General features: G+C 37.8%; 1 protein-coding gene and 1 long non-coding RNA gene across 12 annotated transcripts in view; one reads left to right on the top strand and one right to left on the bottom strand.

Annotated features, from left to right (window-relative positions):
- The window catches only part of LOC148401080 (uncharacterized), a 154,735-nt gene that overhangs the window by 64,267 nt on the left and 66,572 nt on the right, over window positions 1-23,896 (bottom strand). The gene's annotated exons all lie outside the window — the stretch shown is intronic.
- Window positions 1-23,896, top strand: part of pcdh9 (protocadherin 9) — a 104,255-nt gene that overhangs the window by 21,321 nt on the left and 59,038 nt on the right. For 6 of the 8 annotated variants that reach the window (XM_088371338.1, XM_088371336.1, XM_088371343.1 and 3 more), the window contains exon 3: window positions 15,000-15,101. The exons of the other annotated variants lie outside the window; for them this stretch is intronic. In XM_088371338.1, coding sequence (XP_088227464.1) covers window positions 15,000-15,101 — 102 coding nt within the window. The remainder of the gene's footprint in view (window positions 1-14,999; window positions 15,102-23,896) is intronic. 8 annotated transcript variants of the gene reach the window in all.

Below are 23,896 nucleotides of genomic sequence, written 5' to 3'. Positions count from 1 at the left end.
TGTAGTGAGAAAAAAAATTAAAATAAATGATCTGACTACGCAGTCGAATCAAATACGAGTAAGCAGGTGTGCCCGGTCATGTTTACACGAGGGAATAACAACCGGATATTATTGGAGGCCGTGTTGTTTATTGTGGATCAAAAACATTTTCAAGTAAGATGTAAAGTGGATACATCCATACGGTTATTTTGAATGCACGTCTGTTGACGCACGTCTTGCATCCATCGTTTGAGGAAAATAGGCATCTTGTTAACAATTTGAGTGTCAGAGCGCCTCGTCGTTGTATTGTGCCGAGGCTTCTGATAGACTTTGACGCGCTGCTGCCAATGTGCAAAGACAGCAGCTTTGCTAAAGAACCACACCGTATTACTGCAATCGCAGCTCTGGCAGTCGGACTGACAAGTTGGAATTTGTTTTCCTTCTCGAGTAAAACAATGGCAACGAGCTTCTCACATTTGGTTCCGCTGGCTCGGTACAACTGTGCTGGTTTGAAAAATGGGCTGCACGCTGACAGAGGCAGAAATGTTCAATTCAACATTAACAAGAGCTCAATCCACAGATGTTCGAATTGTAATTTGAGCTAATTAAAGCTCCTCCTGGTTTTGTTTTTGGTTGCGGGTCTTATCGATCAAAAAAATAGGAACAAAAAAGACATTTTACAAATATGGTAAACGCTCATGTGCACTTAGCTACTTCATTTGGTGCAGTCATGCAGCAAGGGAATGAAAGGAAAACACTCGAAGCAGCTCTCAATATGGTATCACAAAAAAAAAAAAAAATATATATATATATATATATATATATATTAAAACGCAACATTCGAACAACACAATAGATCTCATTACTGTAATTTCTGCAGGCTTATGTTGTTGCAATTAGATGAGGCAGTAAGAGCAATAGTTAAATTCAACCCTCCCCTAATAGACATGATTACATTTTACGCTCATTTGTAGTAAATAAACTTCGTTACACACAAGTAAGACATAAACACGTGTTCTTTCAGCACTTTGGGGCTAAAGAGCAAAGATGAACAGAAGGTCAAAATCTAAAATTGCTAAAAAAAAATAAAAAACTAATGTTACCAAGATGTCCTTATGTTGTACATTAAAGTGGATTGAGTTTGTTAATCACAAACAGACACCAATTTAACTGAAATAGCACCTCATATGACACTGTAGTCCCTAATCAGAGTGGTCGTGGAAGAATTACTGTAATTCCATTACCACTTGAGCTATCCGAGTTTTATTATTGACTACTATTTTTACCGTTTACCTTTCAAATCTATGTTGCTTGCCAGTCATACGGGATTAATTAACTGCAAAGGATGCTAGTTGCTGTAATTTAACAAGACACCGTGTCTGCTGTGAAGAGAAGCCCACACGGGGTGAACATTTAATTGAGAAATCATACAAATATATGTTTTAATCACTTTGAGAATAATGAGGGACTATAATTAAATGATTTGGGGGAAAAAAGTTCATATCCAAGTGTATAAAACAAAATATGATATGATGGAATGAAATAAATAAAATTCTTGATTTAATATTCGGCATTGTTTCTTTTATGTATTCATGCACTATTGATGTGATTTTGCCCCATGCCAATAATGAATTTATATAGCGTTTTATTATTGTGGAGATTTTAAAATTTAATTTCTCTGTGGTTTATTAGATACCACAAAGTGCTGTATGATCTCAGAATTGTGAGGACAAAAAAGATGTTACGACTCTTTCAGTGCGGCAGTGAAAGTGACTAGAATCGAAATAACTGATGATATCCAATTAAAGTGGCCTTTAATCAATAGACGACTTTAACACACCAAACACAATTACCAAAGTTGTACGATTGAACACCAAGTAATTTAATCTGAATTACAATAACAAAAAGAAATCAAACCGGTCTTAACGAATTCCAGTTTTCTCCACGTTACACCGAGACAAGTTTTACGATTCCGCAGAAATTGTTTACGAGCTTGTGATCGATACTTCGCAGAATTTAAGCTTGAGATTGGTGCCGCTATAAACCTCCAAGACACTTTTGGGCACCAGTTTAATAAAAGGTACTTTAAAATCCCATCTTCAGTTGCTGCAATAATAATATGCTGCTGAATCATTCCCAGAATTTTGGAAGGTTTTAACTTCATTTCACTGATGAAAAACATGCATTGTAGTCCCAAAGCTAATTTTAGGAAAATCTGAGCTGCATAAAACTCCGGCTTTGTGAAACACCTCCTTTGAAAAGTATTTTGGCAGTGAGGCAGATGGAAACCATGCATCCGAATTGATTGGGAAATTCATCCTCTACGCAGAAAGATAATGACCCGAAACCCACAGCCAGAAATGAAAAAGGGAGTTCATCAGGGAAAAGGAGAGGATGCTTTCGAGCTGCCCGAGTCAATCAGCAGATATAAATCCCAGGGAGAAACAAAAACGAAAAAAATGAATGCAAGAAAAATCACGGGATGCAACTTCTTGTCGTTTTGTTTTTCTATGCTTAATTTGGTCAAACCCACAGGCAATATTCTTAATCACAAGTTATTGTCCTAATGTCAAACTGTTTTATTAAGAATATTCTAAGCACAGACACTTCATGTCATTGAGTGATCATGTGGTGGGTATCGGGAATGTCATGCGTAAAGTCATCTGACAACTTTAGCACGCATCAACCGAATTTTTTTTGGTATCATCATTGCTTATGACCTAGTTGCCGATACAACACTGTCACATGTTAAGTTCACTTTAAAACATGCTGATTTTATATATTTATTTATCTCAAAGTTGATCATGCAGTACAGTCTTGGCTCCCTTTGGAGTAACTGAAAAACTGACAGCTATATAACTTTGGTTATAAACTATAAAATCATTTGTGTATAAAAAGGAACGCTTGCCAGTGACATTGATGCTGAATGATTACTGTGCGGTGCCAATGCTTTGTTTGGGAAGCGCTAGCCTCTGATACTCTAGTCGCCGAATCCAACAGCAACATACTTGATTTCAGGCAACAAATTTCAGTCATAAAACAAATTCCGCTATGTTGATGCCAAGTCCTACCAGCGAAAAAGAAAATAATTGCATCTACATTTTTGTCTTTATTCCACTTCATTGGCTGATTAGATTTGCAAGATGATTATTTAAAAAACATTCGAAAAGTTTTGTGTCTTATGAGGCCTTCCAAAAATTCCACCAAAAATGGGAGATGATGCATTTTGACTCATTTTCCAGCACATATTCCAAGAAACAATTTTTGATGGATGAGCATTAACTTGACCTAGTTGTCGTTAATTCCACTTTCAGCTTTTATCAAATCACACTTATTATCAGACGTTCCGAAGCAACGTCACTCTTGCTGAAGAGACTTGTGACTGGAGTATTTTAGTCTGATAATGGGCCTTTCTATCAGCAATGCGTTTCTCCGCCTGGAGGCCAAACAGGGATGAACAGAAAGCTTTCAAGTTGCAAGAGCAGCCCTTCAACTTACAAATAGTGTACGCTGTGATTTCTGTCCACTTGAGCCTTTGACCTTCAGTTGCAATTTTTGTACTACGGCCAACAAACCTGGCAAAGGTATGAGGTGTAAAATCCTTACACTTTGTAGAGGACTGTGATGTACTTTCTTGGCAAAATTATTTTTCATGCCTATTGTACACAGGGGGATTCATTTTCAGCACCGGAGTTTTAGTGCTTAGACCGGCTAACTTTAGTTTATGTTCTCATGAAGATACACAATCTAACAATTCCCTCCAAATTATTTACGTGCTTACAAGATTGGGACTAGTGTTTATTTGAAATAGTATAAGAACATAAGCATCTGTGTACAACACTTCCTGTTAGCGCTTTTATTTTAAAACCTATTCCCAAACCTAGTTTGAAACGTCCACGCCATTTTTGGTACAATACCTAGTCAACAGTTGGGTCTTGCATAGTCTTATTGTTTCCATAAATAATGCAGTCCGTCCCAGTGAGACTTTGCCAGAACACGAGATTACCCAGTCCAGGCCCGATTTTACAGTTCTTTGATTGTCTTAATACCCGTAGCAAACTGTGACACATGAGTTACGTATTTCACCTGACTGCAAATCCTGCTAACGAACCTCAGTAGAAATGTTTTTTTTTATTTTTATTTTCTTTTATGGGACAACAAGAATACACAGCCACACCTTGTGGTATTTTATTATTATTTATATTATTTTATCTTTATTTGGTATTTTAACAAGTCCAAACGTGACAACTAAATGCAAATCCGGCTAAGGAACCTCAGTAGATTTTTTTTTTCTTTTTTTATGGGACAAGAATACACTTGTGGTATTTTATTATTATTTATTTTATTTGTATTTGGTATTTAACAAGTCCAAACGTGACGACTAAATGTAAATCCTGTTGAGGAGCCTCAGTTGAAATGTTTTTCTTTTTTTTTTTTTTTAATGGGACAACAAGAATACACAGCCACAGCTTGTGGTATTTTATTTTATTTTATTATATTTTATTTTCATTTGGTATTTTAACAAGTCCAAACGTGACAACCCAGGGGAGTTTAGATGCAATTAAGTAAATATTTGACTCTTTTAGTTGATATGTCATCCTTGCAAGTATGATTTTTTTGACTCTGCCATGCTGTTAATTCAAATGTGTCTCCGCACACGCACAGTGGGGCACAGACACGAGTGAGTCATAAATTGGGAGACAAATGCAAAGGGAATGCACATTAGTGAAGAACGAGGAGGAGGAGGAGGGATGGAGAAGTGAGTCTCTTGCTTTGGGGCAAATGGAGACAAAGTAAAAGTAGATGTTGCGACCCTTATGTGCCTCATGACTCGCAGCTGATGTTTAATTTGGCCAGTCAACATGGAGGATTGTGTGCAGAAGAAATGTGAGGCTTGACAAAAGATCGCATTTGGTTTTGGTGATTCACAGGTGCTGCGCATTCACACCTCTAGGATTTTGTTTCCTTGTTTCAAAACAATTGGCTGAAAAACGATGAATCGCAAAAACCTTGTGCTGTTGTGTTTTCCTTACATGTTTTTTTTCTTTCTCAAAGCAAGTCAGGTGGAGTTTTTGTTCAAACTCATTCAGTGCCAGCTATTTTCAAAGCGTTCTTTACACAAGCACGAGACATCCTTGGCATTGAGTGAGTTTGTAACAGTAGCGGGAACTCGAGTCTCCAAGGACTCGCCTTGAGAACAGGTTAGTAGTCATAGAAGTAGAAGAATAATCATAAGTAGTTTTTTTATCATCATTTTTAAATATTAAATACATTTAAAAAAATTACAAAGTTTTACTCTTCCAAATGATAAAAATGCTGATTTTTCTCGAGTCATTTGATTGAGTCATTTATTAATTATCCGGTTAATAAAATTATATTATTGGATTTGAGCTACAAGATTGTTTCATTTTAAGAGTGAAGTAAAAATGTAATATCTTTATAAACCATTTTTTCCCCCCTAACATCAGTATATTCTCGTGAAACGGAGAGCAGACATATTTTATAAAATAGTTGCACATTTGGGCAACACTAAGAGACTCGTCGCATGTAAGTGTGGTTAAAATGTCTATTTTAGATTTTGCAACATCCTGTTTTGTTTTCAGTGCGGTCCCATCCATGTGACATTATGCCAAATTGTAAAAAGCTCTATAGTATGATGAATGACATGGACCGTTTGCAAGCTGCAATTTCCCCACCTTAAATGAAACCAGTTGAGCTGCCACACCAGTCAAAAGTTGGCGGTGACTGCCTTGACACTAATTAACGAGTGACAGTAAAAAGTTGCCTCAGGAGCCGCATAATGAGTGAACAGTCATTTTCATTCTGACCTTTTCCTGCTAAACTGTCATGGTGGTTATTTTCTTGCACATTGTCTGAGTAATGTTCTGGCATTAACTTTAATGTCATTGGTTTTACGGTCGAGCCCTCCCGTTCATTTGGAGCACCGTCAAACATGGACAGAACTGGTGACAGCAGACAGATTTGTTGATTAATACACGTTAGAATTATCTTATAATGAACCTTAAGGGCTATGCATGCATTGGGGAAGGGCAGGGCTGGAAGTCCATCATTGTATATTGTTTGGCAGTGGCATTCAGAATTTTCATGTTTTTCCAACATTGTACTGTGAATTCAGTACAGTATCTTTTGTAATTGTGTCTTTAGTCCCAAGGAGACCAGTTGAGAGTTTATAATGTAAAACCTGCAATTTAACAGTTTGGTAAATGATTAAATTCGTTTCTGAAGCAATGATCACCCCGGGGCAATTACTTTTCCATTTGGTTAATTGACTATTTACTCAATGTAAAGACAGCATTGGTCTTTTTGTCAAAAGCATTCCTTTCCTACAAGTCATTTAATTGCTCCACAAGTGTTTCGTTAAAGCCATGAACTCATTCAGTGCCATTGACGTTTATAGACGTCAAATATATTAACTGGGTTGGCAGTAAATTATTTAATATGAGAGCATATTTTCCTCATTTATTTTATTAGAACAGCAAAATTAGATGAATTTTGCTGCCGCAACTAACATGGTCAACAAGTGCCTACGTAGGCTCAACAGCCCTTCCAATTTCCTTCTTGCCTGTGTAACACTGCATCACTTGTTTCTATCTCCCCCTGCCCTGCTTCCTCCACAATCCTGTTTCTCCATCTAATTGGCCATAAAAACAAGATCCAATTACTAAGGCAGCAGATGCCGACATCAAGTACGATGCGTAAATGCACGCCAATGATCAGATTGTTCTTCCTTCATACGATTTTGCATATTCAGATGCTCATTACACTTTTATAGGATGTGTAAATAAAGTCAGCGTCCATTCAGCTCCTCGGTCGCCTATAAAGCCGGTCGACGTGAGTGCATGCTGTGCTGGATGTGAACAGACGCACAGGAGCAAATCATCTGGCAAGGACGTATTTTCCTTCATTGTTTGATAAGCACAGTATATTGACCAACACGATTATCTCTCATTAACTGTGCCGCATTTTGAAATGACTTTGCTCATGACTGATAATAAAAGCTGCCTTAACTCACAAACATGAATGCTTTGTTTAAATCCGGTTTTCTATCCCCAAAAGCATTCATGGTGCTAGTTTGTTAATGCAGTGATTGGCTGGTTGTGCAGAGACTCCGCCTTTTACCTGAAGGCACATCATAGTGAGGTTAAGCACTACGTATGGACGGTTAGCTAGATGGTTTCCTAATTTGGAATACAGTGAAGTTTTCCTCAAGCAACTTCACAACAATATTTTTGCAAAACTGTGTTTTGTTCTTTGTTTACTGCATAACGCCATCAAGGATTTATCCAGGGACGGGTACATCTTCGGCACAATCTGCTTCAATGCTATCCTGGCGCCATTGTTTGGCAGCTGTGGCTCAGTTGGTACATTGGGTTGTCAAGTCAGAAAAGGGTCAGATGTTTGAATTCTTTGACTGGCTGCTGTGGGCAAGAAGCTGGCAGCAGATGCCCATTGGTGAATTAATGGGAGCTTCTATAAAATTGCTTGGACCACAACAGTGATGTAATAAAGCGCTATATATTTTAAGTGCACCCCATTTCTCATTTAATCACACTGATATAAAACTTGTTTGTTTCGACCAGTACTCCCTAAAAACCAGAAGGGAAGACCAACTCAAAAATATTTGAATGCCAAGAATTAAAAGTAGACGGCCAATTGACTTTCCAATCCATGTTGCAACTCTGACAAAAGCTCTTGCATCGTTCTGGCAGGAGCCGCAACACAAGCGCTTCTTCGCTTTCTATCTGGTGGTATTTGCATTTGATTGGCAGGTGTGACATAGCCAGTGACACAGTGGGCAAACCCCCAAGTGCCAGTTCTGCTCGTGTGGCTGGTTTGAAGCCGTCTACATGGGTTGTCTGGCCAACATGGAGAACATGGTGAATTAGACAAGTTGACATGGTAAATCAGTCGACTTGGCTCTCAGTGCACTGCCGTGAGCCATGCATACTTTTCTGCGCCGGCTGTGCATCAAGCAATGCGTCACACTTATGCTACTACCCCCCCCCCCCATAGGTATTTATATTTCAATAGGAGAGGCAAGATAGTAATAAACTAGGAGAAAGAAATCAGGATTGTTTTTTATTAAGCCAGTCACATTGGGCTCAAACCACGGAGACTATATAGATATCCATGCTTGGCTGTCTCTCAGTGGTCAGAGTCATTCACTCCCACCCTGACCCTCTTATAGCCAGCAGCGCTAAACACTGTAAAACCGATTCATTAAAAATCTGCTGTTGGTGAGAGGACACACACACACACACACACAAAAACTCACGGATGAGCAAATGGACCACGGCCAATTATGTGATTCCCTGCCAGTTAGAAAGAGATTTAGGCAATAAGCATCTGAGGAGAGAGCTCGCGCTCAGCACAGCTTATCTGCACATGATTGTAGTTTGCAAACTAGTGTTTACATTGACTTCATACAGTACATGATGCCCATAACTCGTATCGGCACAGCGTGAAAGAGTTGAAATGCAAAAGTCCGTCGCAATGAAAACGATATGATTTGAGGTCGCTTTTACGGCTATTGGTGGAAATTCAAAACGGTGGGGGGGCACACGAACTGAACACTTTACTAAATGGCTCGTTATTATCATCAAAGGGATTAGCGGGATATCAATAGACTATTTAATTACATATAATCCTATTTGATTAGATCGTGATTGGGAGCATGGCTTACAATTGACTAGCTGCCGGGCAAGTGTACTGTACAACCTTTTAAGTGGTATAGATGATGGATGGAAGACTGGAAGCAATCACAATATTTTGGAAATAAAATTAGTTATGTGTTGAGTCTATTTTTACTCGGTCTTGTGTATCAGGCTTCAGTATTTCCGAATCTTATAATACAGCCTTTTTTTTTCCCTAATGGGCTTTGCACGTTTATTGTACTATATTTGAATGGAAATGAGAAACTAGGAAACTAGTGTTGCATATTTCAATCCTGTGTGAATTTTCCACACTAAAGGGTCTCGGCAAAAGTCAACATAAAGGGAATATTCCCCAAGGATAGGTTTTAAACAACAGAAAAAAAAAGAAACATGTCACATTTTGACTGGGTGTTTCTTGTTCTTTGTGAGAACTGCTTCCAAGCTTAGGCAAGATATCAATTTTAGTATGCCCTGAGAGAAACACAGAATTGATATTTTCAGTGGCACTTATGAGTATGTTTGGTTTTATTCTGCAGTTTTTCTTCATTTGTTTCCATAACATGGTTACTTACAAACTGCTCGCAGAGAATTAAAACAGTGCACTGGATTCATTTTTGTTTTGTTTTTGTCTTTTAATTTTATGTACATATTGAATAATAATAAACTCCACATTCTGATAACATCAGTATAAAGAAAAGAATTTTAATGATTTACTACTATTTTTTTCTTTGCAGTATTCAGTGTTACCCTCAGCACCTGATAAACTCGGTTATTTCACTTTCTGTGCAATGACGTGATGATAATGTTCCAAAATATTTTGAGTAGGATGGCCATTGAAATATGCTTATGCAGTGGTGCATATTTCGTGCCCCGGGGTTGGAATTTATGGAAAAAGGCCAGATCACATTAAGAGACGGACTTTATGGCACATAACAGAAGGCGGGCGAGCTAAAAACCCGGAGCTTTTAAAATTCATTGCGGCAGCAGCTGGGGGAACAAGTGAAAGGTTGATGGCAAACTCCTATCCAACATTCTAACTAACAGCTCCCTTTTAAGTCCTTCTGAGCTTCATTAATCCCTAAACGCCTCAAAAACCTGGATCTGGGATTTATTTCACTTTTTATTTTTCTTGATACCTTTAGGCCATCAGCAATGGATTTGAAGTGAAAAGAATCAATACAGCACTATAACGTAACCTCTGTTTTACATCCAACTTTACTTTTCCTGACCAACTCTTCTGGCTCTTCATTGCGTGTGGCTTTAAGAACGCATTAAGCTTCTCAAGCGGCAGACACTTTAACTTCCACAATCGATAGGATATGCATACAGACCGCATTACGACACATCATTACATCCAATAATGTAGTTGTTACCATAGTCACTTACTGTCATTAGTAACACCAGCGCCAAGCTCCCCAAAGCCTACTTGAGCCATTAAAAGTCATTTATTCCGACCACATTTGAAGTACAAGAGAGTGTTTGAAGCAAACATCTTGCAGTTTAAGTGATCGTTATGTTCTGGAGCGCCTCCCTTCTTCCTTTGTAACCTCAAATCCTTCAAATCCTACAGGTTTAACGTTGGCTGAGTGATTTTGCTATTAAGGGCAACTCGGAGACAGTCTATCTGCACCATTGGCCCCACTACACTTGACTTCATCTCATTTAGTGGCATTATGGCTGGCCTAGTGCAGATAACATCTTATGCCTTTATTAACTCTGGATTACCTGCCACGGCCCCGCCGTGGGTTCGTTTCAATCTGCGCTAATATTAATTCGTAATTTATCGCAGGCTCTTCTTGGCACGTTACACATTTATGAGGACAAATGTCAATATATTGCATATGAAACTGGCCGATGAATTTTTGCTGCATGGAAATATTTCATTTGTTATATTTGACATTCAAAACATTATGTAAAAATCCCCTCAATTATGTATTTTATTTCAACCTTTGATGTTTACTTTCTGTGTCTGGAGCAAAAACAACACAAGTTGCTCTTATTTACTTTTCAAACACCTTTAGCAATGATAGTAACTGCTCTTTTTCTACCTTTTGGATGAGGAAATTATGGATCAATTTTATTTAACCTGCACCGCAATTAAAATTCCTCTGTACACTCCTTGAATTTCCTGTAATATATTTTCTGACATTGGGGTGAAGGTTCCGTCTAATTGACTCTCTTATCTCAGTTAATAAATTAACATACTTATCAAATAATCCATGCAAATCTCAAACACTTTGGGAGTCCAACAGCATCACTTGGGTTTCTCTTTGGGATATTTCCACACGTTGCAATTTTACCAGCTACCGTTTTTAGGCTTCTGCTGTGGTCAACACCTAATTTTACTGCTTTTTCATAATATAAGATTGAAGATGCTAACTTCAATTGGTAATCAGTGTTGGTAGAAATGGCTATTTAACCATACATGAAAAATGACTCCATCATCTGTATGGTAAATGGCTGAAGCCCATTAGCTTGCAAACGTGTACTGCTCATACTTTATAGCGGCTGTTCAGTCTCCCAGCTGGATTAACTGCCAATGTCTTACACTTTCACAAGTGTTTCTATCATGTACTAGCATTGGCACGGAATGAAGTCATTTGCCATTCTCTTTACATTTGCATTTTGTCCCACCTGGCGGCTGCTGAATTCAGTCTTTTGCTCAATTTTTTTTTCCAACACGCTAAGAATAGATTGCATCTGTAATAGGTGCAGATAGGGGTGAGTTTAGCAATTATATATCATTCATCCTCTATATTGGTCTTTTTATTGTAACTCTTCTTTAGTCTCGCACATCAAATTATATGGACTTAATATCACATCTAAATTATAATTATATAATTGCAATTTGGATTAAAATTGGTATCGGCGTTGGAAAGCTTTTATGAGAAATCTCTATTTGAGCTTCATTTGGAGACAAACTGGCTTTCGAGTGAATACAGAATGACTGAGATGTACAAGAGCAACGTATTGTACGTGTGGTTGTAAAGCTTTGTGAAACAGGCACCGTTAGTTTCCGGAACGGAATAATTAGAGGTTAGGCCTTCCCCAATGTCTGCCTGCTGAGCTGCTTGTATATATTTTGATGCAAAATTGTGCAATGAAGCGCTGCATTTGCACTAGGAGAGTGCAGGGAAAGAGTTTTTTTTTTTCTTTTTAAAGCTCATTCAAACTGAGCCATTCATATGCATTTTTAAAACAAGTGCAATGTAGCCGTGACACGAAAGGCAAATTGCTGCACAGCTTTGTAATTTTATAGTTTGTGAATTTATTATGCTACTTGATGTCCATATATAAGTTACTCTGCTATATATGTAGTTCAGGCTATGTTGGACATCTATCCTTCCGTCCATTTTCAACATTTTCTGACTATTAAATAGCAAAGGAACAAGTTCCATTGCATTCGGGTTGATGTCTGCGTCTGAATGACAGGTATACCTAGATGTCAAACTCAAGGCCCGGGGGCCAGATATGGCCCAGCTCATCATGTTATGTGGCCCACGAAGACAGATTTTGCATCGACTTTGTGTCATTGCTAAAATTACAAATGTCTTCACTAAAAAAAAAAAGACATTGCTAGCAATTTTTATTACCGCTGATTATTTTAAAATATTCGAACAATTTTTACGAGTCTCTGATTTCAAACTAGTTATTCATCAGTTTTTGTAGCGTATACTGTATGTATATAGAAGACGTTGACAGTCATAATGGCCCTCCGAGGGAAACTATGACGTGGTCCGTGACAAAAAATGAGACAAAACTCTTGTCTTATAGGTCAAGAACGTTGGATAACAGACAGCACAAACTCAGCTGATTCCAGCCTAATGTCCGGGAGGACTTTATCCACAAAGGAGCACTTATCAGGCTCATTTGTATTAGCCCTGCTTCGGCCCGTAAGTCATCAGGCGGAAAAGGAGGAGAGAGCCATGCCAGCACAGGCAGGGTGATTATAGTTTTAATATATGAACCCATATTGGGCCATATCCAGAGACCAGTCAGATCAAGCCGTATTTGACTTAACTGTTCTCTAAGTGCCACTTATTAAAGTTTCTCTATGTGGAACATGTACGTTGCTGATTTTAAAGTCCTCAAGTACAGATCTGTTTCGCTTTTCCATTAAAAAAAATCTATTTAAAAAAAAAACGCTTTAACCCGATAACCTTAAATATTACCTCTAGCAAATAATCAAGTCATTCATTTTAGCCCCTGAGTCTTATGAGGAGTCACAAGTTGCCTTACACTGCTCCATTCTTTGTACCACGCACAAAGACATACACGCGGTTAAAAAAAAAAATTGGGGGAAGGATCTAGTCTTGTGATGTCAGAGTAGAGTGCATACTGTGATATCTCCAATGTAATTAAACAGAACTAAAGGTCTGCTGTGACTGGGATAGTTTGGCAACACTCGGCTAATGGTAAAGCTAATTAAAGTGTGTTTTATCCTCCTAATGAAACTCATCTACTCGCCCACAAGTTCAGCAGAATGACTTTAAAGGCCCCATGGGGAGATTCAACACCATGATACTATTTCTTACCTTTCCATGTTTCCTGTAAGAAGAAAAAAAAAACATCTACAAGGTTGAAAATGGGCTTACAAACCGAACTGTGTTCATTGCTTAGGGTACACTTTTCTACACACTATGTATTTGTGCTCAGATATCAGTGTTATTAATAGTCCTGTTATCAACTCTTGCTATTCCAAGATTTCAACAAACAGGCTGGAATAAGCACAGTGCATTTCTTTTCCCTATTTAATATTCCCTTTCAAGTGGCCCATATCACTTTGTTTACATTTGCTGAATGCCTGAAACATTTTCAGTCTTGTCAAATCCAAGAAAACAACAAAGAGCTGGGACAGAATGTAAGCAGAAAAATGTGAACAGAAACAATGAATACAAAGATGAAAGGTAGTGTTTTGATTAGCCTTGATCAAATCTTTTTCCTCATAGGTAATATCAGCAATAGTCAACTCCTTGCCATGTTTTCTTCCCGTTAATAGTCAAAGCGCCTCGAATCTATTAAGACCATATTTCAAAGTATGTTTAGGCTGTTGTGAGGAGAGCCTCTTTGGTGTCAAACTTAAGGCCCCGGGGGCCAGATACGGCCCGCCATATCATTATATGTGGCCCGTAAAGACAGATTTTGCATCAACTTTGTGTCATTACTGAAACTACAAATGATCTTCACTTTAAAAAAAAAAAAAGATATTACCATTCGTTAGTTTTCAAAACTACTCAGTTTGTTTTGTAGCCTATACTTTATATAGAAGACAATCATAACGACCCTCCGAGGGAAACTATGAGTATGATACGGCTCGTGACAAAAATGAGTGTTCAACATTATGTATTGGCATATTTCAATATCAGGGTGATGGGGTGTATGAACATAAAAACTACATAATTCTTCATACAGGTAAGTGTTAAATGTCCATGTGGTTGCATTTGCAGTGCACATTATAGAGAAAGCTTTTGATGTCGGTGACAGGAGCCAGACAGACACACTGGCAGGCTGCCATTTAATACAATGCAGCATCAATAAACAAATCCTACCACTTTTTCGTAAAGCAATAAAGCAGCTAGCAGATAATACATTGCTTGCCAAATTTTACATATATGGGAGATAACTCTGCAGGTATTTGGACTCTTTTGATGGAGGCCGAAAATTGTGCCAGTGAAGTTAGAGCAACAATATTGTCTTTGTTGATGATGATGAAGTTTAACACGGCTAACTGCTACAAATCCGTCGCTATTTCTTCAGCTATGTGGTGATGCTGTTCATCTGGAAGTCGGCTAAAGACAGTGATTTATGCCTGAGGTTTCATACAGAGTAGCCTCATTACACGCGGCCATTTTGAGAATCAGCAGATAATTACAGTATACATCATAGACCTCACGGGGCCCACAAGATTCAGTCCATTCCACTGACTTGCCGTATAATCTAGGGCACATGGCCTGAGAAATGTAACAAAAATGGTGTGTGATGGTATTTCCTCATAATTTAGCAGGAATTTCTTTTCGAAATCTCATTAAACGATGCTGAATTTACATGTTTAATTGCTCCGCCGTGACAAGTTGTCGTGAAACCGCTTCATGATTTATCTTGATTCTGCTCCTTTGAGAACGCTATAATAGGTTTGAATTAAATGACGACTTCTGTGTTTTAAAGTGTTTTGCATTCCTCTTGAGGTAATTTCATGTCATAGCTCAGTGGAATGTAACAGCTGTTGAATGTATTTAGCAAATTACTATCTGCACCTTTGACAAATGCTTTTTTTAAAAAAAAAAAAGGTCTCATGTTAATTCAACCCACCATTTTCTAACTTCAATTTTCTAATCTTTATTAAAGGGAACATTAACACGCGCCCGAACTGAACTGAACCCCGAATATCTGGACCTACGTCCCCGAGCTGAGCTCAACCCTGAATATTGGACCCCTTGCACGCCCTTAGTGAGTACAAATGGTCCCATTTGCCATTAATCACCTTACATCCATGCATCTCATTAAATTTGATAAATTAAATCCAATCATAAGGGAATTTTTCTTAAGTTGAACTGACTTGTTCCAAATTCAGCAAAGTGTTTGCTTCTCATTCTAATCATTCAAGCATGCCTAGTCCTGTTTACAAGCTCCCCATTTCCTCTTCCCATACCGTGTATATTCTTCATTCATTAGAAATTGCCTTACATTGTAGTTACAACATCATTAGGTTCATTGCCTAACGCGATGAAAACATATTGCCATTTTTACTTGAGTCATAAGCATTAGACTCATTAACGCCATACTTGGAAAACAGCATGATAGTCATTTGGGGGTTTGTGGAGATTGCTTGTGTTGTTGTGCACACACACGCGCACACACAGAAAAATCTTGGTGTCAGTTTCTCTTCCTCTTCTATTATCTATACAACAAAGTGAAGTTTCCTTGCGAGCAAGGTGTCTTAACACATCCGCATCACATTATGAACTGTGTCATCAAGTTAATTTGTGCCTCAGCGAACGTCTTTGAAAAATTCTATTTTCTTGATGTATATTATATATTCTATAGTAGAATATTCTCTGAAGACAACACCCGCAAATAGCTTGTTTGGAAGGTCCGCAAGGATAATAGGGAAGTGCAGGCTGACAACAACATAATGATGTCTATAGGGTCCATATTAACCATCTACTTCGGACACACACCCTCACCATGTGCCAACATAGTAACGACTGGCTAGATAGGACGAGCTGCTTGGACAAATCTTTTACGTAATGTTGCAAAATGTCCAAAAACTATTATTAGAAAATCCACATTTAGGCACACAAATTCCTAAAAACAAAAAAAACAAAAAAAACATAACCACCTTGTTATGTTTTTTTTGTCCAAACCTCAAATGTGTTGCTGCCTCTAGAAAGCATTATCTTGCAGCATACTTACTGTATATTCTCATTTGTCATCAACACATTAAACATTTATCACCTGCGTTCTTGCGGGTTGAATATCAACACGTGGGGATGGCTCGCAAGGCAGCAGTACACATCTACTGTAAACATTGCCAATGGAAGTCCCCCCCCCCCTCCCCTCCTGAAATTCCCAATAGGCTGGCTCCAAGCCCTCAGGTAGCATCTTTTGCTGCACTGATTAGACCGTCATGGCTCCAGTCGGCACAAGAGGTCAAACGCCTGCCCATATATACAATTCAGCAGCACAACATTCCCAGTCTGCTATGATATTTTATCCCTCTGTGGTTGTGGAGCACATGATGCTTTTTTGATTTAAGACTTCTGGTCCTTCCCACATAACAAAACCTCCAAAGGCCGTACTTGTTTCTTTTTTTTTTTTTTTTTTTTTTTTTTAATGCAACTTGGATGTCACCATTTTTCTACCAGAGTAATGAGCACATGTCACAGATATAGCTAGAACTTATTATTAAATATAATTGTATCATAAAATATTAAAATTAATCAATATTTATAAATAAAAATAATCAACATTTATAAGTATAATAAATAAAATATGTTATATTAAATATTAAATATTTTGATGATTCCAATACTATAGGTGCAATTTTATTCAATGTAAAAGTGCTCTTTTTGTTCTTTAATATAGCTAATTTTCATTAAAATAAGTTCAGTTCCCCCAAAGTAAACACTAACAGCATCCAGGGACTCGAATAGAAGCCTCTCTAAAGTGCTGTGTAGTCTTGACAAAACATTTCCTTTGCATTTTTTAATTCAAAAACATCAGCCTGTGCCCAACTCTAAATTATTCTTTGCAGAATAATATGCCTCCCTTCACTATGTGATTTGTCTTCTGTAAATCATACTTTTTTTTTTCTTTGTTTTGATAAAAGCAGCATATTGTATTTGCTGCCACAAATTTTGTTGTTTTCCATTGCCAACAGAGGCTTTTTTTTTTCTTTTAACCGCCGGCGTGCAGCAATGATCCTTGTGCTACAGTAAATACGCACAGAAACCAATTTGCTCATTCCTTGTTACATTGGCACCAGATTGATATCATTACACTTCACTCAACTTAGCCATTTCTGTGACAGATTCTACGATTGGAGCAAATCATTTCTCAAATATGTATTCCGATATGTAGTGCTAACTGTGGACGTAAGATTCAAGTGATTTAGGGCGATATGAATTAACTTTACACGACTTGACAAACCCCCCAATATTCATCAGAAATTACAATTTGGTGAATTTTGGTAAATCCAAGCATTTTTCTCTCGGCAGTGGATTCGCGGGCCCCAACTTGCTTTTTTTCTTTTAAAAACAGCCGAGCATTCATCACATACAGACTGAGGAATGTTCATTGAAAAGCATTCAAACAAAACAAAGACACCTGACCTTTACACAGTGAAATGAATGCATAGTTAACGAATGCACACTTGCAAAAACATCACACAGAGTAATAAAAAATCAGAGACAGCCTTCAACAATTCAAATGCAAAAGACTGGAAAAAGATGCAATGGGTTTGTATGACACACTACATTCTCGTCTTAATGTTTGACTTTCTCTGAAGGTCAGTTTGGCCATTAGCTAGATCAGCCCATTATTGCACGCCCTTTCTCTCCACTGCAATTCTTCTCACTTCTCCTCGCCATGACCTAAACACAGTGATTGTGGGTCTAAATTTATCTTCAAAGGTAAGATGCCAACTCTGTAACTAATTGCTGATCACATTAACTTCACCGGTCGGAGACATCTGTCAAAATAACACGTACCCGTTTGTCCTCTACCCCCTCGTGCGTCTTTCTTCTTTTTATCCTCAACTTGATCCTCCCATCCCGGTTTTATTAACAACAGGGCTGCTGGCTCGTGATAACTGGTCACTCCTCCAGGCGTTGAAAAGCAAGGACACTCTATTATCCTTGCTAGATGGATGGGGTGAAATATTGCCTGCAAGTGGCGGAGCTCACTGCAAGAACTCCTACAGCCCTAAAACCCTCTTTGTCTCTGACAAGGAGAAAAATTAGTGACAGTGCCAGGTTTCTGGATAGGGATGCACTTCTTTGAATATGAGGTGGGGAGAAAAGTGTGTCAGGAAATCCACATGATTGTTTGGTTGGAGCATTTGTGGGAAAAATAAACTGCTGCATTGCCTTTGATACCTACTGTTTTAAATCCCTAATTCCCTTCCCTCCCAACAATTCCAAAGTGGTACATATGTAGGAGAAAAAGGAGACAAATCAAGTTTGTCTCTGGGGTGTATACGTTTTAAGAAAAATCTGTTGGTTTTTATTATGCACCTCTTACCGCCCTTTGTCGTTTCTCTGTCACGGGAAACGACACTAACCGATGTGCTAGCTTGGTTTATGTATATCTGAGAGCTCGCTATTGGAAATCAAAGTCTTAAGAGTCAATATATATATATATTTTTAGATGAATGAAACCCTGAATGTCACATTTGACTGGACTATTCATACTTGAATAACCGCGGAGAATTGTCACAGCTTCATGATCCATCAGGATGTTAAGGCCGAGAATATAAAAAAAAAAAGCAAAAAACAGAGCCGCAGCTGTAAATGTGAACTAAACCCGACTGTGTGGTGAAATATATTATTTCAGTTTGAAGTAATCCAACAATTTGAAAGAGGTGAGCTCTTGTATCAGACCACCTTAACCTTGAGCATCAAAATAAAAAGCAGGGTTAAAGTTGGCGTGCCTTTCCTGCCCTGGCGTATTTTCTGGATGTGTCCTGTTTATACCCCGGGGTCTTAGAAAATACGACTTATTACGAGCCAGAAAAGTTGTAACTTGCTAAATTGTCTTTTATATGAACCTTATTATACAGTCCAGTAATTGGAGGCAAACATTTTGGTCTATAAGACTTACATTCCCGTGGTAAGGTCAGATGTTTTTGTCCTGATTTCTGCATTGCGGCTTTAATTTATTCTGTGACTATGTTCCCAATATTATCATGCTGCAAATAGTCACAGTCGCATGTTTACCTTTTGACATGCTTGTAAGCAGAAAGTTTGTAATTTGTCTCACACATACACTCCAAAGCATTTCTGATTCTTACTTCTAAGAATTGCAATCTGAATATAAAATAGGATGAGCAACACCCGGCGACACAAACGCAAACGTGACCAAGAGACCGAAGCGATTCTGTTTTACGCTGACGTCAATTCTCACGTTGACACTTCTCAGTTGTTTGCTGCTTACATGAAAACTTCAATTATCGTTAAGGGGGCAAGGGCCTTTCACAAATAGATTTTAGAACACCAGAGGAAACATGAAACATACCGTCCAGGTTAATTCAATTAAATCAAACCTTTCAATGACAGGCTTATCTAACTGTATTAATTTGATGACAACGTGAGCGACCCCTCTATTCTAAAATAGTTGCCATGTGCACTCAAGGACGTTTATAGAGAGAAGAGAGAGCCATTGTAATGCGACACAATTGCCTCACTTAGTGTCTTTCCCTCACCAATCGTCAGTCTGGTGACTTGGAACTATTTCTGTTTCATCCTATCACTTATTTAAGCATTTAAAAGCAAACATGAGTCCATTAAGCTTCTTAAGAGGTTCTAAATAGTTCTGGAATAAGGATATAGCTACACTATTATTGTTAAATAATTCCTGATCGAAAAAGAAGCTTAGGATGAGAATAATTTGAATAAATCATTTTAATGATGTCCTCAAACTACGAATACATTTTGTCAGTAGCAGTGGAGAAGATCAAATTCAAGTTCACGTTTAGAGGTGCTCACTTGAATGGGCAACATTCAAAGTCAATAATTTAACCAGTCTTAATTCACATATTTTCTTGTCTGGAGCATTTAAACAAAAGATTTCCACCTTTGAGCTGGTTCTCAATAAATATCCCTCTCTCAGAAGAATGTACATCTCCATCTCATAAATGTTCAAGTCAGAAGTTTATTGGTACCGCAAGGACTAATAAAAGTCATCCATGAATCTCATTTGAATCACAGACCACTTTGTGTGGCATCTTCGTGTCAACTTGTTTGCAATGTTTATAAAGAGGCAAGCGTGTTCAGTCATTTGTTGCAATAAACTTGTTGGCTTCCAGCACGTCCTACAGGTTGTCCGTGCGGTTCGGTTTGCTACGTCTGCCATAACCCGAGCTGCACACCTCGTTATCATAAAGGCACCTGGCTGGCATAGTAAGCAAGGCTTTATTTGCTAACTAAAAAAAAAAGCTCTTTTCAAGTTTTCTGCAATGCTCCTCATTAGATATACTACGCCAAATTGGAGCCATGAAGTTCTGACGCTGCCTTTATTATTAGTACAATTGTGAGCTAAAGCATATGGTTGCTTTTCCCACTCTAGTTTGTATCTCACTTACAGGATCTCTCAAGTGAAAATATATCTTGTAAATTTGGCACAGAGAAGTGATAAATAAGAAATAATAATAATTGTCACAGCCAAGTTTGGAATCTAAATAAATAAATAAATAAAGTTGTATTTTACTGGCATAGGTATAGATGGAAATATGGTATATATTATGCCATATTTTTGGGAGAAAATAAGAGCAATGTCCCATGGCAGCCTTGCTAATCTCTTGCAACAAACCGGGCGCCGCAGCATACTGGCTGGAAATCGCCGCCCTTAGAAACGTAATCACGTTAGACTGTAATGAATTTCACGACATGGCAGCTGCTAGATCCAGCCGGGGCTCAATTAATTTTGCCCCGGCTAGTTTACTGTGGAATAAAAAGGACCACTCAAATGTATCCGGACATTATAGATTTTTTTTTCCCCTTCTCTTGTTTGCACAAGCAGATGTGTAAGTGGCTGATGAGCATGAGTCAAGCACAGAAAGCAAACAGCATTTATCCTCATTTTCCCAATTATTCCATACTAAGGCCCACGCTGTTTCTGCTGACATATTTTTTTTAGCTCAAGCTTTGGTTCTTGACACACATACCCCCTGGGCTTCCTGTAAGAGAAGACTTGATTTGGCTAATTGGTACCCAAGCTGTTAATTGGGACAGTGGAAAGAAAGAAATGGAGTATCTCAAGATACACTCCAGGGAAATATGTTTGTTCAACCTCATTTTCTACCTTTACACATTGTTTGTTTTTGTTCCATTTACTGGCAGTGAAGACATAACTTTATTGTCATAACAAAATGCCCCGCAGAGAAATGCATGATAGAAAACAAATATACTGGCCCTAAGTAAAGAAAATGTACTCATTGTCTGTCAAACTGCCTCATTGGAAGTGTTGTTAGTTTCAATGCATCAACTTTGATTGTTCAAAACATCACCATCATTCTAATTTGAAAAATATATAGATATTTGCGTCAGTTATATAAATACAGATGCCTGCAAATTGTATTGTGATATGCAGTTATGTCACAGCTAACACAACTAAGTCCCTTTCTAAAACTGCCAAACTGAACAAATAGTCAAGTAAGCAATCAATATATCTTCTCTCAAGACGATATTTGGAGGAAGCAGATATCTAAAGGTATTCCGCGGCCGCCCACATTATTATTATGATTATTTTTTTTAGGTGAGATTAGCAAAGAGCCACCAACTTCCCACTGCTGAGCAAAATCCTCATGCTATGAACCCTGGGAAATGCAAGTACCAAGTGTGTGAACATCATCAAACACTATCCCGAGACAAAATCTGTGTGCCCGGGCAACAGATGTTAGGACAGCTTTTGATGTGTTGCCCGGTACTGAAAAACCAACAGAGCTCAAATCTGGATGCTTAAAAAAAGACATGCAGCCAGTGGTGCAGTCAATTTATGTGTCCTTTTTTTTTTTTTTTGGGTGGAATAATGTTTTAATTTTGGGGATTTGAAAAGCCTATCGAGAAATCTAATTGTTTTCCAAGAACACAGTAAAAGCATGCAAGAGTCAATGAATGCAATTATGTGAAGTTGTTCATTATTTATTTGGGGAGATTTTGACTCATTATCATTATTTCAACACATAGATTAGCATTTTTTTGTTGCCCTTTTGGCCTGTACACACACATGTTATTGGATTAAATGAAATTTGCATCAGCAAACAAGCTCACAGTTGAATAACACTCATTAGCGAGCATCCAAACAAAATGAAATATGGAGGCTAAAAAAAAAAAAACATGAGGCAAATGGGAAATTTCATAAATAAATGGACTGGTGAAAATGTTGAAATAAAAAAGGGAAGTCTCCTGTGGTCAGCCTCTGTTAGACCTCTTGGTCTATGAAGGCATCATTAAGTGGCTTTATCAACATATTGACTTTAAACCCGGTACCTGTGGGGCTTGACTCGAGCAGTTCAGGCAGAAGCGTACGAGTCTTGGTTGGATGAAATAAGACTTTGAAGCGGATTTTCCATTTGAATGATACTTCTGGGATTTGGAGTCATGGCCGTTTTTGTCTTTGAGGCTCTGCACTTGTGTGGGTAGAGTTAGAGTTACTGAATCGATTGTAAAAATGTTCATGTTGTTACTTTTTAGTTTTCCAACTGATATTTACTGCAATGCTGAACTGCACATCACAGTATCAGACTATCAAAGACATTGTCGGGACAAAAGTTATATATTTGGACTGGAAAATGTTAACACGAGCTACTTATAATTGAAATATCATAAACATGGTGCCTGTAAACAATAAAAAAAAAATTCTTGCTATGTTCAAGAATACAAGCAAACCTATTATTGTTTCAATGATTTGTGTAATTGTTCCAAAAATTGGTTCCGCAAATACCTAAAATGGGAATATTTACCAATAGATGAAAAAAAAGAAATCATATGGATTGTCCTTATCCCAGTATATATTGTCATAACCTACTTTAGTTATGAAATAACCCGTTCGGCACGATTGACCTATATTTCAAGTGGAGGAAAAATCCTTTTGTTTTGAATTCATCTGCTAAGCCATGCTATCAGCCACATGGTGTATGCTGAAGGAAATATGCAGTAGCAAACACAATAGCACTTTTAGAATAATCTTACTCAGAAACATTTTGCTGGTGCATAAATAGTAGTCAATAAAGTCATTGATAACATTTATTAGGGTTCAAGAAAGATCTGGAACTATGAATTCTTGTTATTGTGATCAAGATAATATGTAAATGCTTTTGTTTGGTGGTAAAATGTCATCTCGTAGAATTCGTTGGTTCGTGTACTATCCTGTAGAATTTTCAGGGGGCTGAATATCAAATGTGTTTTCTAGCAACCCCTGGATCATTTCATAATAGCTGTTGTAACCTTGAGCGGGTCCAAACACTTAAATCCCCACAGATTGTATTCTGATTGGATTAAAAATTTAATCTGCAATACTTCCAGGGCAGCGCAAGTACTGTGCACGTTTCATAATGCTATAAGGAAAATTCTTGCTGCATTGGGAATAGACATGGACACAATATTATTTGAATAGATTATACAACAACCAAACAATTAACCATTTTTTAATATTCTAAAAACCCAATTAAAGAACATTCAATAAACTGATATGAATAATGTGTGAAAAGTTAAAGCTAAGAAAAAAGATGAGTCCTGTCACTTTATGAAACACCCTGCAAGTGCTGATATATCTGATTGCTCTAACAAATGATTCTCCCATTTTCCTCCGCCACCTTCGTCTCCTCGACAGTTTTGACACCTATCGGAGCTGTTCTTTAGCACTCAATTATGAAACTTTTTAAAAATAAACGTTTTGATCTGAGATATGGCACCTATTAGGGCTTGTCTCTGACAGTAACTCACAGCTTTACTTTCTGTGTAAAAAAGGGAAGTGGGAGGAAAAAAAACAGATAAAGCAAGTATAATGGAAGGATTTTTTTCCAA

The sequence above is a fragment of the Syngnathus floridae genome, chromosome 3 (assembly GCF_059516105.1).
Source record: "Syngnathus floridae isolate MCC-2025c chromosome 3, RoL_Sflo_1.0, whole genome shotgun sequence".
NCBI lineage: Eukaryota > Metazoa > Chordata > Actinopteri > Syngnathiformes > Syngnathidae > Syngnathus > Syngnathus floridae.
This window is presented reverse-complemented; position numbering and strand designations above follow the sequence as displayed.